General features: G+C 40.6%; 2 protein-coding genes across 3 annotated transcripts in view; one reads left to right on the top strand and one right to left on the bottom strand.

Moving 5' to 3' along the window:
* The window catches only part of ENTPD7 (ectonucleoside triphosphate diphosphohydrolase 7), a 52,533-nt gene extending 41,075 nt beyond the window's left edge, over positions 1–11,458 (top strand). The window contains exons 9-13 of the mRNA XM_011977380.1: positions 459–625; positions 2,805–3,129; positions 5,284–5,369; positions 6,838–6,999; positions 8,776–11,458. Of these exons, the coding sequence (XP_011832770.1) occupies positions 459–625; positions 2,805–3,129; positions 5,284–5,369; positions 6,838–6,999; positions 8,776–9,007 (972 nt within the window). The 3' untranslated portion in view covers positions 9,008–11,458. The remainder of the gene's footprint in view (positions 1–458; positions 626–2,804; positions 3,130–5,283; positions 5,370–6,837; positions 7,000–8,775) is intronic.
* A 4,719-nt stretch (positions 11,459–16,177) lies between these two features.
* Positions 16,178–21,203, bottom strand: part of LOC105537737 (cytochrome c oxidase assembly protein COX15 homolog) — a 32,755-nt gene continuing 27,729 nt past the window's right edge. Inside the window, exon 9 of one of the 2 annotated variants that reach the window (XM_011977379.1) lies at positions 16,178–17,814. In XM_011977379.1, coding sequence (XP_011832769.1) covers positions 17,749–17,814 — 66 coding nt within the window. In that variant the 3' untranslated portion in view covers positions 16,178–17,748. Of the gene's footprint in view, positions 17,815–19,527; positions 20,129–21,203 lie in introns of those variants that run through there. The other variant, XM_011977378.1, reaches the window with a different exon arrangement.

The following is a 21,203-nucleotide window of genomic DNA, read 5'->3' on the forward strand; positions in this document are numbered from 1 at the left end:
TGTCTAAAAAAAAAAAAAAAGAAAAAAGAAAAAAAGAAAAGAAAAAGAAAAGTCCACAGAATAGATCTTATGATGATCCACAGAATTCCTTAAATTTATTTTTATTAAAGGATTTTTTCCTAATTATTAAAAAAACACATTCCCATTGTGGGGAATTAGAAAATACAGAAAAATACATGTGAGAAAATGGTATCTGTAGTAATTCTACCCCATATATAACTACAGATAGTGTTTTGGGTTTCTAATTTCTTATTTAGTTTTTAATTTAGTGTCTAATTTGTACCATTTGGTGCAGTCTTGTCATTTTGTGTCTTTGTTTAAAATAATGCTTTGCAGATGAAAGAATGCTTAAGATGTTTTAAAGAGTAGTTATAGCAATGGTGTATTAGCAATGTCACAGCTTTCTAGAAGGCAACCAAAACTGAAATTCCCTTTTTTCTCTTGGTATTGTATTACAGGAAGAAGCTGCGAAGATCCTGCTGGCTGAGTTCAACCTGGGCTGTGACGTGCAACACACTGAACATGTGTACAGGGTTTACGTCACAACTTTTCTGGGTTTTGGAGGTAACTTTGCCCGGCAGCGCTACGAAGACCTTGTTCTGAATGAAACTCTTAACAAAAACAGGTACATTTGACATGGGATCTGAGTTTCTGAGATAGATAAGTCCCTGCTTCCTCCTTTCTGACTACCCCTGCCAATGGGGTAGCATCTCTTAAAGACCTCTATTAGCAGTCCCACTCTGGGTGAGGGTACGTTCTGATCTTTGTTATTAGGACTAATAAAGTACAGTAGCTTATTGTGATCTCTTGCTGTTTCCCATATTCAGACCTGACATCATGGGGAAAAGGGAGATGAATTAAATTGCCAATTATGTACAATATATAGTGTAGCTGCCAGCAGCAGTTCCTTCTGCAGGGAAGTGTTTAAGACATGTTTGTTGAATTACAGTGCAGTTGCATCTTTAGTGGGAGTTCAGTTCTGTAGTATGTCTAAAAGATAAAAAGCAAGCGTAGTTAAAATTAACTTTTAAAATGGTCTCTCATCAAATTCAGAATAGTCAGTTTTTCCTTTAGCATTGAACAGATCACAGATTCTTCATTTGAGTACCAGATGAAGTAGTTAGACCATAATGTGGTGGGATTTCTTGTTTCTTTTTAAGTATGTACAATTATTATTATACACATTGAAGGAAAGCATAAGAGAAAGCAGAGTTCTTTTCCATGATAAAATTTACACAAAATTTTGGAGTGAAAACCGGTATAACTGAGTGATTGATTGTGGTGGTGTAGTTAGGGCAGGGAGGATGGTCAGCAGTGCTGAGGGTTTAGCCTAGGTAACCAGAAGGATGAGAAACCCAATCACTGAGAGAAGGACCACAGGTGAAAGGGCAGGGCTGATACTAAGCAAACAACACACTTACCTATATATACTTAACCATTTAGCTAGAAACACTAGCTTGAAGAGGTACTGGTATATCCCATTTGTAATAATTTATCCACAGCAATTATCTTATATTTACAGCATGTTGAAGAAAATATTGTCCCATAAGGCTTTTTTGTTTTTGTAAGTCTTAGTCTCTAGGAGTTCAAGGTGCTTGGGTGAATCCTGGTGCCTTGGATGATTGACAAATGCATTAAAATCAAGTGGTGTGTTTGTGTTCTAAAAGTACTCCTAAATCTGTACAAACATTGCTTGGGTTGAGGTGCTCAGATGTCTCCTGCTGGCACTATGATGTTTGAAGATCATTTGTTGTGAAAGTGTCACACCAGTTTTGTTTTTTCTTCTTCATTAGCTGCTGTGCTTCCTTTTCTATTTTCTTCTTTTGTTGTTCTACTGCTTTCTTTCTGTCTGCTGTTTTCTGCTGCCTCCGAACTACTTCTTGCCAGACTGCATCTTCTTCTTCCCATGCATTGGTATTTTCTTGCCAAGTAGCTAAGTCACCTACTTCAGGTGATTGATGAGTAAAAGGCATATCTTGCATAGCTGCCAGTCTACTACTCTGTTGCCTGAGATGGCAAAACGATCATTTTGTCTTCTCAATAACAATTTTCTGAGTTTTCCTTTCAGTTGGTGTCACATCCTTAAAATAGTCAGTTCCAGTTGTTGTAAAGTGTTCTGTTGTACTGCTTCATTCCATTCTTACCCTCAGTCTTTACACTTGTGGGTACATTCTCTTTCTAAGAAGTCTACTCTTCAACATCTGTCTGTTTAGGAACTGATGAATAATTAACTGCAATTGGCAAAGTTATTTGGACCCCAACTTAATTTCTGTCCTTGGACAGATCTTCCTACACATCTTTTTGAGGAATGAGAATATGGTTACTAGGCAAGTATAAACTCAAAATAACTGGAACTGTGTTACAGCCATGGTGGGAATCTAAGCTTTCCGCTCTTCTTCCCACTCAGAGGCTCCAGGCTCTGCAGGTGGCTTCCTGGAGCTGGTGCTGTGCCTGTTCTGTTCCAGCACTGCTCATTCAGAGGCATGTGTTGGGTCCATCACCATTGCCAGCCATTGTAGATGGACCCCTGCCGTGGTCCGCTCTTTAGGAATCTCTCCCCACAGCCCTTCCCACCTCATCCCCTACCAGTTGTATTTTTAAACATTAGAACCACACTCTGCATGATAAGGTTCTTTGCACTTTTAAGAGGTGTGTGGGAATGAAGACCAGATAGAGAACAGCAGATTCACGTCTCCAGTTTCACTACACACTAGGAAATACACGTTGACTAAAACGTCGAACAGAATTGATCACCATATTCCTCTCACTTTTTGTTTATTTGTTTGTTTTTGTCATTGTGGCAGATTGCTGGGTCAGAAGACAGGTCTGAGTCCTGACAATCCATTTCTGGATCCCTGCCTGCCGGTGGGACTCACCGATGTGGTGGAGAGGAACAGCCAAGTCTTGCATGTCCGAGGAAGAGGAGACTGGGTGTCTTGTGGGGCAATGCTGAGCCCCCTGCTGGCTCGCTCCAACACCAGCCAGGCCTCACTCAATGGCATCTATCAATCGCCAATTGACTTCAACAACAGCGAGTTCTACGGCTTCTCTGAGTTTTTTTACTGTACAGAGGATGTGTTGCGCATTGGTGGCCGCTATCATGGGCCAACATTTGCCAAGGCTGCTCAGGTAAATTATTAATGATAAACATGGCTTATGCTGGCAGCAGCCATTTATTGAATGTCTCACTCTGTGCCAGGTGCTGTGCAAAGGGCTTTGCATACAGAATCTCACTTGTTCTTTGCAGGAGCCCTTTGACCCTCATTTTACAGATGAGGAAGTGGACTCAGAGAACTTAAGGATCTAGCTATGCTGTACTGCCTTCTAATTAACTAAATTTAGTTTCCATGGATGTCATATCACCCAAATTATTACCCAGGTGTAAAATTTTTCTGTTGGCTAATGGCTTTTCTTCCAGCTTTCCAATAATCTTGTTTAATGTTTATGCCCAAGAAATTCACCTTCAGTATTTTTTCCCTTGCTAGCTATTCTCTGTTGTAATGTGCTTTTGGAGATGATATCACCCAGAGAGGCAAGTCTATCTTTCTTTTGGTTTGAGGTATTAAGAGGCTAGAGTGGTATGGGTTCCCTGGGAATATTAGATGTTGTAAAAAGCAATGATGATGGAAGTTTGTTTAGATTTAAAATAGAGAAGGAGTAAAAATTTGCTTTGAGCATATATAGGACTTAAGCATCGTATAAGCTTAAATCATTGGTTACCTGGACAGATAAAAGTTTAGCCAGCTTTCTATCATTTTCTGCTTAATTTAGGGCCATTTCTTTGAATTGTTGTGTATCTGTATGTTTTTCATCAGAGAAACTAATGGGAGAATCTGTCCTCATATTTTTTTTTTTTTTTTGAGACGGAGTCTTGCTCTGTAGCCCAGGCTGGAGTGCAGTGGCAGGATCTCAGCTCACTGCAACCTCTGCCTTCTGGGTTCAAGTGATTCTCCTGCCTCAGCCTCCTGAATAGCTGGGATTACAGATGCCCACCACCATACCTGGCTAATTTTTTTATTTTAATAGAGATGGGGTTTTGCCATGTTGGCCAGGCTGGTCTCGAAGCCCTGGCCTCAGGTGATCTGCCCACCTCGGCCTCCCAAAGTGCTGAAATTACAGGCGTGAGTCACCGCACCCAGCCTCTCCTCATATTTCCCTCCCTCCCTCCCTCCCTTCCTTCTTCCCTGCCTTCCTTTCTTTCTTTCTTACAATTCTCTAGGGTTCTCTTAGTGTAAGGCTTCCAGCAAAATAATATCTGCAGTATCTGTACCATTCTGTTCCCAAAAGACAGTCTTTAAGAAATATTGTGGGACACCTGGTTTGTATTTGCTCCTTTCTCTCCAGCCTCCAGGAAGACCTTCATGCTCCCTTTTTTTCTGGAGCCCAGAGCTCCCTAACCATCCATGGCCTGACTCTTTCTCTTATCTCAAAACTTCTTCAACTTCTATTCCCTTGCACACCAAAAGGCTCAAGTTATTGCTTGCCAACATTGCTAGTGGCTTAATATGTTATCTTTTCCAGGTAAAAGAGTGATTCTGTTCCCTTACCTTTTTAACTTTGACTCAAACGTTATCTTCCCAGAGCCACCTTCTGGGACTACTCTATCCAAAATGACAATGCTCCCCATATTACCTGTTGCCCTTTCCTGCTTTATTTTTCCCTGAGCATTTATGTTATCCAGCGTACTCTGTGTGTGTGTGTGTGTGTGTGCGCGCGCGCGTGCGTGTGTGCGTGTGTTATTGTCTGTCTCCTACCACTAGAATGTAAGCTTCCTGAGGACAGGAATTTTTGTCTGTTTTATTTACTGCATGATTCCCTGACATCTAGAACGGCACCTGGCACATAGGAGACATTTAGTAAATGTTAGTTCACTGAACAAACCAAAAGGAATGATTCTTTTGGTGAGAATTACAACACTGAGGGAGACCAATGACAGGTTTCTAACCATTCTCTTCCATCTGCTCTCCCTGCTCATGTCAGTCCTATGTGGAGTAGAATGAAACTATCTTTGGCTTTTGACGTTGCTATTTGTTAGTCCTAACCTCATCCCCTCTGAAGCCTAAGAGGCTCAGAAACCACATCAGGCTGGCTTGGTGCTAGACATGGGATGATGGGAATAAACAGGGGTATGGTGCAGTGTTTAGTGAGTGAATATGCCGTTTCTGTTTTCCTTTGTCAGCTAGTAGCCCACAAGTAACTTTAGAAATGGAATAGCTGTGACTGTGGGGAAGGTAGAGAGTTTGCCTCCAGATTTATGTTGAACTATTTCTGTGGTTGATCCAGGATTACTGTGGCATGGCTTGGTCAGTACTAACTCAGAGATTCAAGAATGGCCTCTTTTCATCACATGCAGATGAGCATCGACTCAAGTAAGTCACTTCCCTTTCCTCCTTAGATGTGGCCTTAAAATCTAGATGGCAGATTGTAATGGAGAGAGAGTGAGCAATAATGCAGATTAGATTTCATGTTAAGGGAGCATTTGATTATTCCAGATTTGATTTTCCAAGGGATGGGGCCAAAATAGTGAGCCTATTATAGCAAAGCCAGAGGGAATCAGTGCCCACCAAACAGAGTTCTCATCAAGTGATTTGACATCAAAAGTGATTTTTTTTTTTTTTTTTTTTGAGACAGGGTCTCACTTTGTCGCCCAGGCTGGAGTGCAGTGGCACAATCTTAGCTCACTGCAACCTCCACCTCCTGGGTTCCAGCGATTCTCCTGCCTCAGCCCCCCAAGTAGCTGGGACTATAGGCACGTGCCACCATGCCTGGCCAATTTTTGTATTTTTTGTAGAGACGGGGTTTCACAGTGTTGCCAGGCTGGTCTTGAACTCCTGAGCTCAAGTGATCCGCCTGCCTCACCCTCTCAGAGTGCTAGAATTACAGGCATGAGCTACCGGGCCTGGCCAAAAGTGATGATTTTTTTTTAACTTTGTATTATAGATAATATCAAACATATAGAACAGCAGAGAGAATAGCAACATAAACCCTCATGTAACTATCACAGAGCTTCAGCAAATAACATTTTGCCAGTATGGTTCATTGGTCCTTTCATTTTTAAATATTTTAGTTAAAAATTGTTTAACATTGTGGAGCATGGTTCATGCCTGTAATCCTAGCACTTTGGGAGGCTGAGGCGGGTGGATCACCTGAGGTCAGGAGTTCAAGACCAGCCTGGCCAACATGGCAAAACCCCATCTCCTCTAAAAATACAAAATTTAGCGGGCATGGTGGCAGGTGCCTCTAATCGCAGCTACTTGGGAGGCTGAGGCAGGGAGAATTGCTTGAGCTCAGGAGGTGGAGGTTGTAGTGAGCCGAGATCATGCCACTGTACTCCAGCCTGGGCGACAGAGGGAGACTCTGTCTCAAAAAAAAAAATAGAATAAAAAAATAAAAATTGTTTAACATAAATAAAACTAGAAGAGTGTAATCAACTCCTGTGAACCTGTCACCCTGCTTTCCTACTAACAGTTATCAGCTCTTGGCCCTTCTTTGTTTTTATCTTTTTTTCCACCCACAATCCCCCTCTCACTACAACTGGGTTGTTTTGAAGCAAATCCCAAACATCATATAATTACATCTGTAGATATTTCAATATGCTCTCTGAAGATAGGGACTCTTAAAGAAAAAGAAGAACATAGCCACAGTATCATTACTGCCTTTGAGGTAAACACAAGATAAGCAGGCTGACTTAGAAATAACCCACTTAGAGGTGAGGAAGGTGAAACGGGAGGAGGTAGGTCTTTTAATAACTGGTGGGAATACACAGTGGCTTATTGCAAAGGAAAGTATTAGAATTCTTTTCTCTTTTTTTAAAATTTAATTATTTTTGTCACACAGATATCAGTGTTTTAAGTCAGCTTGGATGTACCAAGTCTTACATGAAGGATTCCACTTTCCCTATGACTACCCAAACCTGCGGACAGCCCAGCTGGTGTATGACCGAGAGGTTCAGTGGACGCTGGGAGCCATTCTATATAAAACACGATTCTTACCACTCAGGTAAAGTAAGACTCACCAATCTGGTATCTTGAACTCAGAGGATATCAGTTGATGCCTCAGAATCAGTTTATTTATTTTAACCAGCTTAGAATAGGCCTTAAATGACCTTCCTCGCTACCTCCTCATAAAAACAAACTCCTTTACTTCCACGTGAGCCACTATTACTACCAGGCATGCTCGAACAGAAAGAAGGTTGAACATTACTGGTCTGGAGTCTGTTACTCAGCTTTGCTGTTTCAGAAATCCAGCTTTATTTGTTTACCCACAACAAATCAGTCTTTAGGACTGAAGTCTTACTAATCACTTCCAAGATACTGACAAGCTAAAATGTCATTCTTGGGTTACCCTGGAAAACACATCTGACAAAAGAACAGGGGTGGGATGTCGAGAGCAATCTTTCATAACGTAGGAAGGCACTCCAGACATTGTGTCATTGACTTAGAAGGCTTTTTGGTGGGTCAGAATTAGAATAAAGGATGTGAGATGTTTTTAGTGGGGCTACTTTCATCAAACTCTGGTAGCCTGATGCCTTACCTTTATGTACTGCAAGATATTTGGGACAATTTTTAGGTACTCTGTACCCTGGACTATTTCAGAGAAACTCAGATGAATTTTGTATCTCTGATGTCTATTCCTCTAAACTCAATACTGTCAGAAGCCAGGCAGGTGATAGAAGTGAGGGAAATGGGCTAGGTGGGGGTTGCCCACAACTGGAGCATGTACCCCGGTTAACGGGCTGGTTACTGTCACGCACAAGCACCGTCCCAGCATTTGCCAGTTCTCATCTGTCCAGAAAAAGCAGAAATCCATATTTTTTATGAAGTCTTTCAGTTTAGAGATTCACATTCTAGGAGAACACTGCAGGTCAAACCAGACAGAACTAGATGTGGGATCTGGACCGCTGAAGAGTGGCTTCTGTTCTAGCGAGGTGGACCATTGCACTTGGTTTTCATATTGCCTTATTTTTGTCATACGGTTGATCAGGTAACAGCTTTATCTAGATATATCCTAGATCCTAGGGAAAACATAGTCCCTTTATTTTTATTTTATTTTATTTTTTTTTTGAGACAGGGTCTTGCTCTGTCACCCAGGCTGAGTGTGGTGGCAGTGCCGTGTTCATAGCTCATTGCAACCTTGAACTCCTGGGCTCAAGTGATTCTCCCGCCTCAGCCTTCTGAGGAACTGGGAGTACAGGTGCTCGCCACCATGCCCAGCTAATTTTTTAATTTTTCTTTTGCAGAGATGGGGTCTTGTTATGTTGACCAGGCTGGTTTTGAACTCCTGGCTTCAAGCAATTCTCCTGGCCTGCCCTCCCAAAGTACTCTGACTATAGGCATGTGCCACTGCACTTGGCTGCATAGCAACTTTTAAAAAAGGATTTAGACACACTCTGATTTCTTTATTGGATTCAGGGGATCCCCTATTCTCATTAGTACTGTATTTATAACCATATTTTAAGATTTATGTTACAGGTGACCAATCTAGCCTTTCTGTTCGTTTTTTGGGCTTCAGTTTCAAAGGCCTTCCCATCTTGGCTTAGATTCTGGAGGGTGTAAGCCTGGAGGTCCCTTCTGGAGGCCATGGGAAGAAAGACACAGAAGGGCTCCTGGGGCAGGGGATGTTCTTCAGCTTTGCCTGCTCTGTGGACCTGGTGTCATAAAATGTTTATGTGGATGGAATAAACGTGATAACACTACTGGGCCTTTCAAATCAGAGTAAATGTCTCCCTCTGAAACTTAATTTTTTTCCACTTACAAATTCTTAATTCTTCCCTAGGGATCTTCGGCAGGAAGGTGTCCGACAAGCCCATGGTAGCTGGTTCCGTCTCTCCTTTGTATACAACCACTATCTCTTCTTTGCCTGTATCCTGGTGGTGCTACTGGCCATCGTCCTATACCTTCTGCGGCTACGGCGAATTCACCACCGACAAACACGAGCCTCAGCTCCATTGGACTTGCTGTGGCTTGAAGAGGTGGTGCCCATGATGGGAGTACAGGTGGGGCCGTGAAGCTGGACCAGGACTAGAGAAGCTTGAGCACCCCCGAGTTGCTGCTCATTGAATTCCTCCACTTTCTTATATGGCCTCAGATGCTGTGATGCCTGACCTTGTGGATATTTGCCCTTGGAATTTCTACTTCACTTTCTACCATAATTCCTTCTCAGTACCCAGGTCTTCTCTGAGAGAAGCTATAATTTAATCTCTGAGGAACTAAATGACAGGAGATTGGTGCTAATATGGGGGACCAAGCTTTGTCCAAGTGAAGCAGGCTTCGATTCCTTCTTCTGAGAGGTCTGGTGTGTTCCTGAAATCTCACCTTTTCTTCCCTTGCTAAAGCATGAAGTTTGGCATTGGGCACACTGGAAGCCTGGTTGAAATGAAACTTGTAGCATCTGATACAAAGGCAGAGACATTCTAGCAAGTGCAGCAGCCCCTTCTTTCTCTGTAACAGAGATATCATTTATGTGGAGATCCACAGCCTTTAATAGGGATCCAAGATCTTTGCAGTTCAACGGACCACATAGGAATTTCCAGGCACCAAAATGATATTAACTTCCTTGCTTACCTGACAAAGAAGCCATCATGGGTGTGATCCAAGATCCCTGTCATAGTGTTGTTGATGTTTTACATGATTTTAAAGGTTAGAACCCCTTCTAAATGAATGGTCTGTGGAAGATTTTAGTATCTTATCTGATGTCTGGTATGACAAGGATAGAAAATTTTTCCATTTTTATGTGCCTCACAGGCTGTTTGGGCATTAATTTTGCTTTTTGAGCCTTAAGTGTGTTAGCAGGATGGAGAAACTGATGGGGACTGGGAACCCGGATTTGTCTGATTTTAGGTCACTGTTCCCTAGGCCTGTTTTTGTGAGCCCTTAAACAGGAAGATACAAAGAGAGTTCTTTTATTTCACTGCTAAACTCAGTATGTAGTTTGGGGAATGTATTTGAGTTGTTTTTAAAGAAAAGGGGAAGAATCAGGAGAGTGGGCAAAGGCAATAAAATCAAAGTTCTTATTAATTATTTCTGAGAAATAGAAGTTTTTTCAATTTCTGACTCTTGGAATGTCTGAAAGGGAGCAAATTCTAAACTTCGCAATAGACCATCTGTTAATAAGCCATCTGGCAACTTTCAGAACCTCTGTTAAGAGACTGCTCAGTCACAAACAGCCCTTCCATTAATGAAGCGAGAGGAAAAGCCATTCACCCACTACCCTTCCAGAGTTTTGCTTCTCCTCCACATTTAGCCATTAAATTGCATGAGGATTTCTCTTCATCAGGGTCCATATGGAATCTTTCTGTTTTACCCTTTCCTACATGTAGCCTTGAATGTCCTGTCCACAAATATGCTCCCGGGGTGGAAGCATTTTCTTTTTTGTCACCTTTGATTTCTGGGATTAGATGAATAGGGGAAAAAGTCCCTGGCTTCCAAGAAAAAAAAGTAGAATTCTTCAAAAATAAATTTCATACTGGGAACAGAAAGGAATTAAATGCTCCATAAAACAGGGAAAAAGAAATTAAGATCATCCTAGAAATTAACTAAGATAAAAATAAGTATACTGACCCTTGGTTGGGATAAGAAGGTAACCAGTCTTGCATAGTTTTAAAATTAGATAAACATGGACTAAACATGCAAAGACTCTGTTCCTTTTTTTTTCCTTGGAGACAGGGCCTCACGCTGTCACCTAGGCTGGAGTGCAGTGGTGCAATATCATGGCTCGCTGCAGCCTCAACCTCCTGGGCTCAAGTAGTCCTCCCACCACAGACTCCTGAGTAGCTGGGACTACAGGTGTGCGCCATCACACTCAGCTAATTTTTTGTTTTTATTTTTAGAGATGGAGCCTCACTATGTTGTCCAGGCTGGTCTCAAACTCTTGGGCTCAAGCAATCCTCCTGCCTCGGCCTCCCAGAGTGCTGGGATTATAGGCATAAGCTACTGCACCTGGCCTCTGTTTCCTTTGGAAATATCTTACCTTTCATTAGGGCTTCTTTCATTGCAATTTCCTTTGGTTTTTAAGACTTCTACATTGATTTGATTTTCTTTTATTATCTGTGCTCCATGAACTTTATGAACGCTGCTTAATAATGTCAAAATATGTTTTAGCTAGCCATTGCCTACTCAGGTAACATTTTCTTTTGCCCTAATCTTGGTTTCAATATACTATCTTTGGTTTTCTTGTGAGATCTAATCAGAAGCTACTTAACTGGCTAACAATGATCATACTCGTGTACTAAAAATGAACTTGAAACAGGGAAGTAGTGACTGGTCCAATTTGAAAGCTCTTCGTATTCTTCATCCTGGCTGTAATAATAGCCATTATTTGTTAAACCTTTCTTATGTACCAGACACTCTTAAGGATTTTATGTGTATTATTCAAACTGATATTACTCTGTTCTTTTTATAGTTGAGAATCTCAGGATACCTATATTTATCACTTTTTCAATATATATGTATTTCTTATTGTCTTGGAGTGTTTAATGTGTTATATATCCTGTTCATTACTTTAATATTATAGGATCTAGGCTTATCTTTATTACCATGAGCAAGGCTTCCAGGAGTTCCACAGTACTGAAGGAAAATTTTATCATATCCCTCAGGAGAACTGAATAGTTACTGTTGGTATTGGCTCCTTTGTTTCTTCTATTCTCCCAATTAATAGATTTTAAATGAAATCTCATTAGCTAGAAACAAAAGCCACTTATTCCTTGCTGAGTGCCAGTTACTTAAATATATTGCTTCCTTATAATAAAATAATTTGCTTATAGGCGCAGAAATCTATCTTGCCATACCCTTTGGTTTTTAAAGATTTCTCTTCTATTTGCATTTCTGCACTTTGGTGGTTCTCCCATGAAGATAATTATGGTGTCATAAAATTCACATTCCACTGGTTCCTTTGAATCTTACCAACCACTCTTGTTTCAACAGACAATGAACCTGAACTGTTTTAGTACTCTTGTTATTACTGAGACAGGTCACAAATATCAAAATAGGAGTCAGTGGCTTGTAGTGATGCTTTTTAGTCTTGTGATAGCACAATCCATCACTTTCCCCAAAATTCTTGTCACAAGAACATAATGAAACTATGTAAAATACCCATTTATGTGGCATTTTATTCACTTAAGTTGCAGTTAACTCTAAGCCAAATTATACCATTTTTTCTCTCTGTACTTTAGCTCCTTGAATTTCCTTAATCTGGGAAACTTTTGTTCCCACACAAAGGAACAAATTCAGGGGGTACAAGTGCAGGTTTGTTATATGAGTATGTTGAGTGATGCTGAGGTTTGGGGTACAGATCCCATCACCAGGTGGTGAGTATAGTACCTAACAGAGAGTTCTTCAACCCGTGCCCTCCTCCCTCCCTCCCTGCTCTATTAGTCCACAGTGTCTATTCTGGTCTGGGAAATTTTCATTACTTTCCACCAATCTTCTATTTATTCTCCAAATGTCTTTCAAAGTATCCTGCCCCACCCCCTCCTCATCCTAAGAGCGTCCTTTAACTTCAAGATCATGTCCGGTGATTGCTGAAAAATGTCTGCCATGCACTTGCTAATAGTCTTTTTAGACATTAACATTTATTATCACATCCATATTTAAATTTTTGAAATAATTTATACTTCTCACTGGTATCATCTAAACAGATGCTTCTCACAGTTTTATGTTCTGCTTTTTCTCAGGGATGAAAGACAAGTGAGTGGTATCACTTAAGGGAAAGACCAGTGGGCTTAACGAATAGCAGACCTGGATTCTAGTTCTGGCTTTGTCATTTACTAGCTCTGGTACCTCAGGCCAGTCACTTGCCATCTCTGGTTTGGTTCTCATCTATCAAACAAAGTGGCTAGACAAGATTAGAAACTAAAGGCAGAAGACAAGGTAGAAAAATCATGATTTTGGGAAGAGCATTTTGTCCTTTGGTTTAGAAGACCAGGCTGCCCAAAAAAGCCTCCTATTTTATCCATAACCCCTGATGATAAGGTTGGTGGGAACGGAGTTTCTAATAGCAATCACAATACATTTCAGAAGAGTTTTAAAGCTGGGATTTTAAAGGTCTTCTGGTCAACCCCCTTGATTTATATGGGGGATGAAACTGAGGCCTAGAGCAGTTGTAATATGTGCAAAGTCATAGTGACTGGCCTTCTAGGCCCCGGGTTCCTGTGTAACACAGACACCCCAACTACTTTGTCAGCTACAATGAAATGCTCATTAACAGAATCTTTCTGCAAGTATAAACAGAATTTATTCTTTATAAAACAGCTGGCCACCACTAACCATGCCCAATCTTTACAACTGCTTCTGACATTCATTTATGACTGCTTTGCTCACATTTAGGAATCAACTTTGAAAAAAATACTTTGTTAGAAATAGTGCCAAGTTTTCACTACATCTACTCTAGTTTCTGTATTTCTTTTTGTACTTTTAAATTTTATACATCTTTTTATAACAATTTTATACAATTTCCTTTACTACAACATCCAAGCAATTCATTAGCTGACTACAGCCCAGATGAAGGTTAAATGCCTATTACATCTGCCTCATTAAAGAACTTCATTGTAATTCTTGGGCAGTTTCCAGACTCTGTTACAGAAACAGAGGGCTGTTCCTTTTTGTTGTCTTTGAACTTTTCAAATTAATTCAAAACTAGTATCTAATTGTCCTTTTTGCTGTGGTATGTGGTGTAATGTTGATTGGGAATAAGAATTATGGTACAAATAGCAGATGTTTCAAATTCTCCCATATTAGTCTCTTAGGGACACTAGCGCCAGAGTCCAGCCCCTGGGGCAATAGGCTCTGTCAAACTTGTGAGAATTTTGCAGGTGTTACAAAAAATATTGCTGTTAAAAACTACGACTCAAAACCAAAAGTTGTGATTAATAACAACAGGATTATTAGCAATAATATTTTGATTAATACTATAGAATAGCAAAGAGTGAATGTACCTCAAATTGAAAACTTTTAGGTTGTGTTCTTGGCTCTCTCTCTCATAACCCTGGATCTAAGTTGGAAAGCTGTGGCACCCTGTTTGGGTGTCCCATCTACCCTGTTTTCTATTTCTGCAGATGGCTTGTTCAAACTTCATTTTAAGCCTGCTCTGTCTACTTTAATCTTACTTATATCCTAACAGACTTCTCTTGTGTTAGTACACATTTCTCTTTTGCTCTAATATTTCATGATTTTCCAGTTTGTCGGTACTGTTATTAGAGGGACAGGGAAGGAACAACACACCAGTTGACCATTTTGTTTCTCTGAAAATGTGAGCAATAAGGAGATCCTTTTATTAGTAAAACTGAATCATTACTCATACTACAAGGGCTTTCACTTCTAAAATGTAATCTATCATTGCTTCCATTTTTATGAACACCAAAGTTGAAAAATTTTCTGAATCACAGGCTACATATAGCCACATATGCATGACTTCAAGCTAGCATAAAGACATGTCTGCTCCTGAGCCTCTTCTTTTAAAGTGGGACAGCCACTGTATACCCTCTGGTGGCCCACTCCTTCTCCACTCCAGGGCAGCCCTGGTACTTTCCTAAGCGGCCCCTCGTACAGAGCGCTTGCTGCCGGTGAAGACTGCCCCTTACTAGCTTCTGCAAGAAGGGATCCCAGACACACACTTTGGTTTCTAGTATTTCAGTTACTATGTTGTATTTGAAATTCTCATTCCACAGTTCCCCTTTAGTTGAAGTCCTGAAGTACATGCCGTGTCTCCCCCTTTATTTCTACCTTGATCAATGGCCTCTGTGGAGTGTAGTGAAAGACACCTTTTTATTATGATCCATAACTAGACACTGCACACTTCAAAAAACCAAAGGCTGCCTGTATTACATTGCTTTGGGGAGCTGTTAAGACTCTATGTTTTTCTACTGCTTCACATTAAACAATAATTTTGTTGAATTTTGAATTCTTAAAATTCTCACTGACAAACATTTTAAGTCAGTGTTGAGGAAAATGTGTGATGCATGTTAGAGAGGTAATGCATTCTCCCTTATGCAGGGACATGGGTATATGTGTTACATATGCTGATATATAACCCACCATTCATCCCAGGACCACAAGGGTAGCTGTAGATAAATTGGTTATCCTAAAATCATGATCATCAGTGTTGATCTCTGCAACCAACATTGCTTTATGGAGTTGCTAATCATTACCCTTACTACAATAGAATTTGTCAGTCTAAGTTATAGACAAAAAATTCTAGGTTGACTGATTAAGAAAGCCATGTGTTTTAATTTCCTTTATGTTTTAAAAACAATGGACATCAGTGCAGAGAGACCTTTGAAAATATTAAGGGAGATCTAGTTAATCCTATAGGTACGTGATGACTGTTTTTTTTGAAAAAGATATTTGGGACATCAATCTGTAATTGTTAATTTTCCATTCATGCATTCACTAATTCAATATTTGATATGTGACTGGGAGTGCTAGGAATAACATAAACACAAAAAATAACTAAGATAATCACCATTCACCGGAAGCTCATAGGTGGCATAATACAAGTATATAGCTAAATGCAACCAGTTGTTTTTCCAAATGTATTCATCATCTGTAATAAAAGAAAAATGAAGTAAAACATCTGAAACCTTAACTTACGAGTTGCTACTTCTTTGGAGGGAACTGTAGAAGCATTAATATATGGTTCTTTGGGTTGGGTCATACTGCCCTCTGCTGACTCAGTTATTAACTAAGGAGAACCTGGGTTTGAGGATCAGGAGAGGATAGTATGGGAACTTGCCTCAGAAATACAGTTCCCTTTCTTTGAAGGATTCTATCCAGAAGACACCATATCCTACTAACATTCTAAGGATCAACAGAGCAGATCAAATGATAAGGCAGGGTGGATATTAGAAGGGAATGGGAATAAGCTAGTAAGAACTTTCTAAGGTAACTAGGCCATTAGGACCTAAGCCGGTGGTCCCTAGACTTGTCTGCACATTTGAATCACCTGGGGAACTTTAAAAATATGCCTTTTACTGCCTCCAGGGATTGTGACTTAATTGGTCTTATATGAGGCTTGGGTTTTGGGATTTTTCTAAGATTCAACTAAGAGAGAAGTTGGGAATTTCTTCTAGGCAATAGCATAAGCCCACCCAGGGTCCAGGATTTATGAAAAATTGACAAACTGTTTTGCTAAGAATCACCTGTGTTAGTCCGCTTGCGTTGCTATAAGGAAATACCTGACAATTTTTATAAAGAAAAGAGATTTATTTGGCTCACAGTTCTGCATAGAACTGTATAGGAAGCATGGCACTGGCATCTGCTTCTGGTGAGAGCCTCAGGAAGCTTACAATCATGGCGGAAGGGGAAGGGGAGCCAGTGTGTCACATGGTGAGAGACAGCAAGAGAGAGAGGAGGAAGTTCCAGGCTCTTTTGAACAACCAGCTCTTGCGTAAACAACCAGAGTAAGAACTCACTCATTACTATGGGGATGGCACGAAGTCACGCATAAGGGATCCGCCCCCATGAACCAAATACCTCCCACTAGGCCCACCTCTAACACTGAATGTCACACTTTGAACATGAGATTTGGAGGGGACAAAACATCCAAACCATATCACTACCTGAGAATGGTACACTACAGGTCACACAGAAACTTCCAGAGTACTGGAGTTGAAAGAAAACTGAGATCACCTAGTTCAGAGATTAAAAATGGAAAACGTTAGGTCATTTATGGCTCTCAGACATGTTAAGCCTGCATAACATTTTTTAAAATCTTGAAATTAGTTCCCAACACTTAACTGAAAGCTTTCACAGAAAAATATAGATATGTGGCTTTAAAAAAAAAAAAAAAAAAGAATATTTGGTACTTTAAACACTGTAAAATTAACATTTATATCTGAATCCAGCATCTCTTTTTGCTTTGTAAATGAGGTCAAGGATGAAATCCAGATGTTCTCCCTTTGTATTTATCTTGTCACTGTATGGAATCTAGGTATATCCAAGGAAAACTAAACTTAAGATAAACTTATTTTCCTTATTTCAAAAAGCAACAAAAACCCAGAAATCTAACAACCCTGGACCTGTAGAGCAGCAGCAGCAGAACAAAGCTCAGTAGTTTAGTCTGAGCTGGGGCACCTGCTCGCCAGTGTTACTGTCTCCACCAGCCTGACCCCAGAGCATTTGATTTGTCTACCCTACTCTTGCCTTCTACAGAACTAAAACTAACTTCCTGCAACTTTCACCCATTGCTGCCAGGTCTGCAGCACAATGGAAGCTCATTCCCTCTTCTGCACGAGATAGCTTCAGCTTCTCAAAGACAGGAATCTTGCTCTCTCCCCAGATGGTCTCTTCTCCAGTTAAATATCCCCAGTTCCTTCAACTATTCCCTGTGTGATAGGGGTTCTGGACTCATCACCATTCTGGTCTCTTCTTCTGGATACACACTTAGTGGCCATCAATATCTTGCTTAAATTTGGTACCCAGAGTGAAATGCAACATGTTAGGGGTATTCTGACTATGGCTGTGACACTTCTACTGATAAAACCTGAAGTACCACTAATTTTTCTGTGTTATATAATAACAACATGAATACTAGTTGGTTCATATTGAACCTGAGGACAACTGAAATCCTCAAGTCTTTTTCATATGAAATGATATAAGGCCAGGTTTCTTCAGCCCAAACTTCTACAACTTATTTAATTTGAATGAGTATATTTCTAATCTGTTTACTTTCTTCTTGATGGCGTCACTCTGGGACTGTTTTCAGTTGCCACTGTCATCTATTATATTAGCAATATTGGGTTGCTGCATCCTCAAATCAGATGTTCCTGATACCTTCATCCAAATCACTGATTTTAAAAATAAAGTTAAATAAGACAGAGCCCTATGAAATATCAATAGAGACCAAAATCACATTAATTCAGCAGTCAACAATTTGTTTAAATATCTGAATAGATGTCCATGTACTACACCATCAAGGCCATATTTTTCTTATTACAAAGTTGTTAGGAAACCCTCTCAGGAACCAATTTATACCATCGATTCCATTCCTCTCTCTGACCTTGTAATGTTAACATCCTTATCAAAAGAGGAACTAGCTGGGAGCGGTGGCCCACGCCTGGAATCTCAGCACTTTGGGAGGCCGAGGTGTATCAGGGGAACCCACCCCCGATAGTTAACATGGGTTCTTTTCTATTTCCCTAAGTGTCTAGGCTGGTTTGAGAAATAAAGGGAAAGAGTACAAAAGAAATTTTAAAGCTGGATGTCCGGGGGAGACATCACATGTTGGCAGGTTCCGTGATGCTCCCCACGCCGTAAAACCAGCAAGTTTTTATTAGCAATTTTCAAAAGGGGAGGGAGTGCACGAATAGGGTGTGGGTCACAGAGATCACATGCTTCACAAGGTAATAAAATATCACAAAGCAAGTGGAGGCAGGGCGAGATCACAGGACCACAGGATGGGGCGAAATGAAAATTGCTAATGAAGTTTCGGCATGCATTGTCATTGATAATATCTTATCAGGAGACAGGGTTTGAGAGCAGACAATCTGTCTGACCAAAATTTATTAGGTGGGAATTTCCTCATCCTGATAAGCCTGGGAGCTCTACAGGAGACTGGGGCTTATCTCATCCCTTGACCATAAAAGACGGACGCCTCCCAGGTGGCTGTTTATAGACCTACCCTCAGGGCGCATTCTCTTTCTCGGGGATTTCCTTGCTGAGAAAAAGAATTCAGCGATATTTCTCCTATGTGCCTTTGAAAGAAGAGAAATATGGCTCTGTTCTGTCGGCTCACCAGCAGTCAAGAGTCCAAAGTCTTATCTCCCTTGTTCCCTGAACATTGCTGCTATCCTGTTCTTTTTTTCAAGGTGCCCAGATTTCATACTGTTCAAACACACGTGCTCTACAAACAATTTTTGCAGTTAACGCAATCATCACAGGGTCCTGAGGTGACATACATCCTACTCAGCTTATGAAGATGATGGGATTAAGAGATTGAAGACAGACATAGGAAATCACAAGGGTATTGACTGGGGAAGTGATAAGTGTCCACGAAATCTTCACAATTTATGTTCAGAGATTGCAGTAAAGACAGGCGTAAGAAATTATAAAAATATTAATTTGGGGAACTAATAAATGTCCATGAAATCTTCACAATTTATGTTCTTCTGCCGCAGCTTCAGCTGGTCCCTCCGTTTGGGGTCCCTGACTTCCAGCAACAGAGGTGGGCAGATTACCTGAGGTCAGGAGTTCAAGACCAGCCTGGCCAACAAGGCGAAACCCCTTCTCTACTAAAAATACAAAATTAGCCAGGCATAGTGACTTGTGCCTGTAGTCCCAGCTGCTTGGGAGGCTGAGGCATGAGAATCGCTTGAACCCAGGAGGTAGAGGTTGCAGAGTGAGCTGAGATCACACCACCGCACTCTGGCCTGGGTAACAAGAGTAACTATCTCAGAAAAAAAAAAAAAAGGCAACTATTTGGCGACTACCTCCTTTTGCAAGTACTTATAAACCATTTTGCTACATATACACATTAAGCTTGTCAAAATCTGCAATTTCCCCATTTCTGAAAATCAGGATATTAGAAGACATTAGCTTTTTTTTTTTGCTAAAGACCAGCTGGCTACTTTGGGTATGTCCATCCTATCCTTTCAATCTTCACCTAATGGAAGTAAACTTAAGATCATAAAGAAATTCTATTTAGGCAGAATTAAGGACTCAGGAGAACAAGGAGACAGAAATTATCCATGTAGAACAAAGAGCTTGCCAACACTGAAAAACCTGACACAAAGCCTGTTAGGCAGTAAATGGCAGACATTTCTTTCTCTACATTAAAACTGATTTTCAACATGAAAAGCAGATTTACAGGGAACCTTTAGGGTAACCACACTTAATGCATTATTGATCCAGTGACTATCTCAAAACAGGAAAAGATTTTTAAGTAAGTTGACCATTTGGAAACCACTGGGTATGTCAAGGTCATCTCGTAGAAAAGCCCAAGTTCTTAGGATCTCTGAAGAGCTCTCAAAAGCAGTCACAGTCCCAAGAAGCTGGTCCTCTAAGAATCATTTTGGGACTCTTCGGAGTTCATTCATCAGCCAAAGAGCACCAGTGAGCAAAGCCAAGGAGCCTGACTGGTGAGTGGCGGCCAGAGGAGTTGGGACGTACATCAGCAGCGTGCTGATGCCCAAGCCCACCTGTCACAAAGGAAAGAAGGCAATAGGAAAGGCAGTAACCCAAAGTTCACATTGAAAATGACCAGGCATGGATAACCACACACAAACCTCCACATCCTCCTATCAGAGCACTTAAAATACACACATTTTTAATTTCACAAGCAAATATGCTTACAATGAAAGAAATTCGACCAAAATTGATAACCCTAAAATTCCCCTTAATTATCCTTCATTCCATCCCAGTTCCCCAGAGCAGTCACTGTTACCAGTTTCTGCACCCTTGTACTTTAATATGTTTATAGAGAAATATATAGTTTTGTGCTTTTAAAAAACATATTGTTTTATCACTTGCTTTTTTTCATTTAGCAATATACGGTATGTATTGAGATCTTATTAAACTGCTGTGCAGTATCACATAGTATGGATATACCATAGTTTTGTTTTGTTTTGTTTTGTTTTGTTTTGTTTTGTCTTGAGACAGAGTTTCACTCTGTCTGCCAGGCTGGAGTGCAATGGCATGATCTCGGCTCACTGCAACCTCCACCTCCAGGGCTCAAGCAATTCTCCTGCCTCAGCCTCCCGAGTAGCTAGGATCACACGTGTGTGCCACCACGCCCAGCTAATTTTTGTATTGTTTAGTTGAGATGGAGTTTTGCTATGTCAGCCAGGCTGGTCTCGAACTCCTGACCTCAGTAATCCACCCACCTTGGCCTTTCCCAAAGTGCTGGGATTACAGGCGTGAGCCACTGTGCCCAGCCCAGAGTTTTTTAACTGTTTAGGTTGTTTCCAATTTTTCACTACCACAATTCTATGATGAATTTTCTCATATAAAAGTCTTTGTGCATTGGACTGTTTCTAGGACAGACACTAATAAGTCCATTTGCTGGGCCAAAGAATTATCCATTTAACTTTTAAAAGATATTGCCAGCCTGGGTGACAGAGTGAGACTCCGTCTCCAAAAAAAATAAAAAAAGATATTGCCAAATTGCCCTCTGGGAAAAACTGTACTAACTCATGCTCTCACCAAGAATATCTGAAGGTATCCATTTTCCTATGCCCATGGCAATACCTGATTTTTTTTTTTCATTTTTTTCCA

The sequence above is a fragment of the Mandrillus leucophaeus genome, unplaced genomic scaffold (genome assembly GCF_000951045.1).
Source record: "Mandrillus leucophaeus isolate KB7577 unplaced genomic scaffold, Mleu.le_1.0 Scaffold18, whole genome shotgun sequence".
NCBI lineage: Eukaryota > Metazoa > Chordata > Mammalia > Primates > Cercopithecidae > Mandrillus > Mandrillus leucophaeus.